Raw genomic sequence first — 4005 nt, forward strand, 5'->3', positions numbered from 1 at the left:
GTGGTGACCCTCTCAGGACGGAACGCTCTGGGTGGTTCAGGGAAGGCCCTCACCGGTCCCCCAGAATCACATACCAGAACCGGAGCGTTTCATTCAGTTAAAATGCCTGCCGTTGCCACCATTCAGCAGTAGCTGCCTGTTTAGCTCAGTTGGTAGAGCATGGGACTCTTAATCCCAGGGTCGTGGGTTCGAGCCCCACAGTGGGCTGTTCTTTTGCCGGTCTTTTGAACCGGCGTGTTCACCCATTTTGTACCGCGCAGGAAAAAAGAACCCAGCCGAGAGTGAGAGGAGATGGGGCTGGATTGTCCGTTTTTCGGTCGGGAGTGTGGCAGGTTCAAAAATGAACCTCTGTCCGAACCAGGACTCGAACCTGGGACATTCTGTGTGTTAGACAGATATGATAACCATCTACATCATTCGGACATGGGGAGCAGACCATCATCTTGACTAATGATTGGAACGAATTTGTGCCCGTCGTGGGCCGGCGGGTTGGAGGGAGAACACGCACGAGGTGCCGGCCACCATAGGCCATGCAAGGAGGAGAAATGTGGGGGGGTGCCGAGAGGGGGAGAGAGAGAGAGAGAGAGAGGGAGACAGAGGGCAACAGGCATACACATGCGAATGGCGTAAGCTCAAGGATCGTGATTGGGCGAAGAGCCGCCGTCTAGGGCATGCCTGCAGACATACTTGGCTGCGAGGGAAGAAGGAGAGGGCGCACCGCAGCCGGGCTCACCTCGAGGCGGTGGCCCGAGGACCGTATCTTCTTTAGGTTTCCGCCTGCACGCGAAGGAACAAGTTCCTGGTTGAGAAGGAGACTGGGCGGATGGAGGATCAGGTAAGGAGCCCGGTGTCCGTGTCTCTCCTCGGGGCCGCGCACTCCCGAGATCCTCACCTGGAGGGAGCAACAGAGGCGCGGAAAAAGGGGCGAGTGGATGAGTCGGGTCCTGGGCCCTCGGTCGCGGGCGGGTGAGTGGCAAGACGATAAATTCCCAATCTCTTGGTCATCAGCCAAGAGACGGTTGAGTGGTGTAATGGTTATCACGGCAGACTCTGAATCTGTCAATCCGAGTTCGATTCTCGGCTCGACCTTCTGTTTTGCCCTGGGGCCCGCGTCGAGCCGAGACACGATCAAATTTCCAGCCATAATGTCGCCCCTCTCGGACGCGCCGCCGGAGCTTCATTTTCCGCTCACACACCTCCCCCACACCCGCCTCTCCGTCAATAATTTGGTCATTCCCCCCCGGGGATCAAACGGCGGGGAGATCCATCGCCTACCTCCCTCTCTGAAGGAAGGTGCCTTAGCATTGCCCCTCAGCGATGCGCTCCATGCCCCCTCGTTTCCTCTTTCCTTGCCCCACCTCTCAAAGGACACCCAGCACCTTGAGGGGGATGGTCGTTCTCCTTGCGGAGGCCCTGGCTTGCCGTTGCTCGGCCTCCGTGCGTCGCTCCCTCTGGAGCGCGGTGTGACTCAGTCCCTGGTGTACTCCCCCTCTAAAGACGCAGATCCCCCGCTTACCTTTCCTTTTGTTGTTGTGTCTCTCTCCGGGTGGTGGCCCTCTCTCGGGGGGGCGGAGTGCTCTGGATGGCTCAGAGGGAGACCATATCACATCGGGCCTCGAGAGTTTCGTGCCAGCACCGGAGCATTTCCACGGGAATATGAGTAGGAGGATTGTCCTTGCACTCAAGGCCCCATAGCTCAGTTGGTTAGAGCGTCGTGCTAATAACGCGAAGGTCGTCAGTTCGATCCTGGCTGGGGCCACATTGTTTTTGTCCCACACTACTCCTCCTGCTTTTCCCGCACACGCGCGCACAGGATGCGGGCGTTTCGCGCGTGCGTGTGTGTGTGTGTGTATGTGCTCAGAGAGAGGCTCAGGGAGGCACGCGTTCGGCCAGCATCTTGTCTGGGAGGGAGGGGCTTTTTCCCATCCATCATGCATTTGGCAAAAGGCCGAGACAAGCACCCACCCTGGGGCTCTCTCGCATGCTGTGAGGGGCCCGTCGCCACGCGCAGGTTTGTTCGCACGAGCAGAGTGGCCCCGCTGCAGGATGTTTGGGTAGGACCGCGGGGGATGGGGGGGGGGGCCGGGGGAGAGATCCACGCCCAAAACCGGGTCCCGCACTTAATGAAGAGGAACATGCACACACACACACACATAAGAGCCGAAAAAAGGGAAAGGAGGATGATGGGGGATATTTGTAGTTTGTATTGTGTTGAAAAGGTGTGTGGAGACACACAGGCACACTTCCTCTTTTTGGATAAGAAAGTGAAAGAGACTATATGCATGAGGACCGGGAAGAAGGAGCGAAGAGAGAGCGCGCGTATGTGCCCCGCCGCGCATTCAGATCTAGTTTCTGGAGAGGGGAGGATGGGCAGAGGCCCATGTGTCGTCTCGCATATGCTGTACACGAATGCTGCCAGGAGGAAAATCGAGGCTCTGGGCCTTTGACGCTTTTCGGACCCATTTCCCGTGCACGGAGAAAGCGGGAAGAGGGGGGGAAGGACCGAGGAGAGGAGCGAAGGAAGGGGAGAGGAAGAGAGAAAGAGAGAGGGAGGGGGAGGGGGAGAGAGAGAGAGAGAGAGCAGAACAGAGGGGGAGGCACAACGCCCACACAAACCCTCAACGGCGACCGGCACCGGGGGATTCATTTGCGTGTATCTCTCTGTGGCCGGGAAGAAGAAGCCAGCATGATGACATTCACATATGCTGCGCGCGCCGGGTTTTTCCTGATACAGGGGCACCCATGAAAAGCCGGGGGGGGGGGATGCACGCACTATGTGCAACCCCGACAAATAGAGGGAACACGCCTGGGGGAGGAGACAGGAGAGGGACATCCCGCCGCGCCAGTTCGTGCGCGATGGGGGTCCATCAGGAGAGGGGAGGGGGAGAGGCACATGCAGACACGCGCGCAAACGGCTAGGGCCATTTCTCTCGCGGTGCCACGCACTGCCCCCACCCGCCCGAAGTCAAAGCCGCGCGACTGCGTGTGTGAGGCACCATCGCCACGTTCTTTTTCTCCCCATCTCGCTTGTACAGCCGCCTCTTCTGCCCCCACTGGGGGCGCAGGCACAGGGCGGGCACATGAACACACGCGTGTGTGCTTGGCGCCTCCCTCCGGCGCATCATGCATCTCTCTCTCTCTGTCGATCCTGCTTTGTCGCAGGGGGGGCTTCTTTTCGCTCCTTCCCTCAATCTCGCGCGCAGGCACACCTGCCCGCCGCCGCACTGGCCGCTTACCAGGCGGGCAGAGGAGCGCCAGGGGCCGGGATCAGGCCGAAGGCCTTGCCGCTGTAGCGGCGGATGGCGTACGGCCGGCCAACGCGCTTGGCCACCTGCTTCAGGAGGTCGAGCTCGGCGTCGCGGTTGACATCGTCGATGATGATCGGGACATTGATGTCAAAGGAGTCCAGGTTCAGGAGGAAGCCATGGCGGCCAATGTGCCCGGGGGGGCCGTCAACCAGGATGACATCGTAGGTGGCGGGGAGTTTCTTGGAGATGACGCTCATGTCGTACCAGCCGAGGTCGGACTCGGGCATGGTGATGTCGGCCGAGGGCTTCTTGTGCTGGGAGAAGTTGACAATCGGGGCGTGGATGTAGTGGCTGGCGGCGATGTAGTTGACCCACTTGGCATCATGCTCGACCGAATAGACGGTGTAGTCCTGGCACAGGCGGGCGGTACCGGGGCCGGAGCCGAACTCCAGGATGGCGGGCTTGCGGCCGGTGGACTTGCGCACCGGGGTCAGCAGGTCGTCGATGGCGGCGAACATGACGTCGTCCACGGAGAACTCCTTCAGCGACCACTGGAGGATGGCATACAGGCCAAGCTGCACCGAGGCCGTGAGGGCATACACCATGGGCCCGAGAGGGGGATAGCCGAAGTGGGTCTCCAGCACGGCGGACAGCCCGCGAGTGGCGGCCATGGTCAGACCGAAAAGCAGGACACACGAGGCGACCGGCTTCTGGGTGGACATGGCGGAGAACTATTTCACACAACGGGGAGGCGGGG

At 60.3% G+C, this 4005-nt stretch overlaps 1 protein-coding gene and 4 non-coding genes across 5 annotated transcripts; 3 read left to right on the top strand and 2 right to left on the bottom strand.

The window, feature by feature from the left end:
• The first annotated feature begins 134 nt into the window (after positions 1–134).
• Positions 135–207, top strand: H696_01102. The gene has a single exon. It is a non-coding gene; the product is annotated as a tRNA-Lys (tRNA).
• A 142-nt stretch (positions 208–349) lies between these two features.
• H696_01103 lies at positions 350–423 on the bottom strand. The gene has a single exon. It is a non-coding gene; the product is annotated as a tRNA-Val (tRNA).
• A 594-nt stretch (positions 424–1017) lies between these two features.
• H696_01104 lies at positions 1018–1089 on the top strand. The gene has a single exon. It is a non-coding gene; the product is annotated as a tRNA-Gln (tRNA).
• Positions 1090–1685: 596 nt separating this feature from the next.
• H696_01105 lies at positions 1686–1759 on the top strand. Its single transcript has one exon. It is a non-coding gene; the product is annotated as a tRNA-Ile (tRNA).
• Positions 1760–3232: 1473 nt separating this feature from the next.
• H696_01106 (hypothetical protein) lies at positions 3233–3970 on the bottom strand (the record flags this gene model as incomplete). The annotated part of the gene is made up of 1 exon (XM_009494985.1): positions 3233–3970. The coding sequence occupies one exon, from the start codon at positions 3968–3970 to the stop codon at positions 3233–3235; it is 738 nt and encodes a 245-aa protein (XP_009493260.1).
• Positions 3971–4005: the final 35 nt, after the last annotated feature.

This window comes from Fonticula alba, assembly GCF_000388065.1.
Source record: "Fonticula alba strain ATCC 38817 unplaced genomic scaffold supercont2.2, whole genome shotgun sequence".
In the NCBI taxonomy this organism is placed as follows: domain Eukaryota; order Rotosphaerida; family Fonticulaceae; genus Fonticula; species Fonticula alba.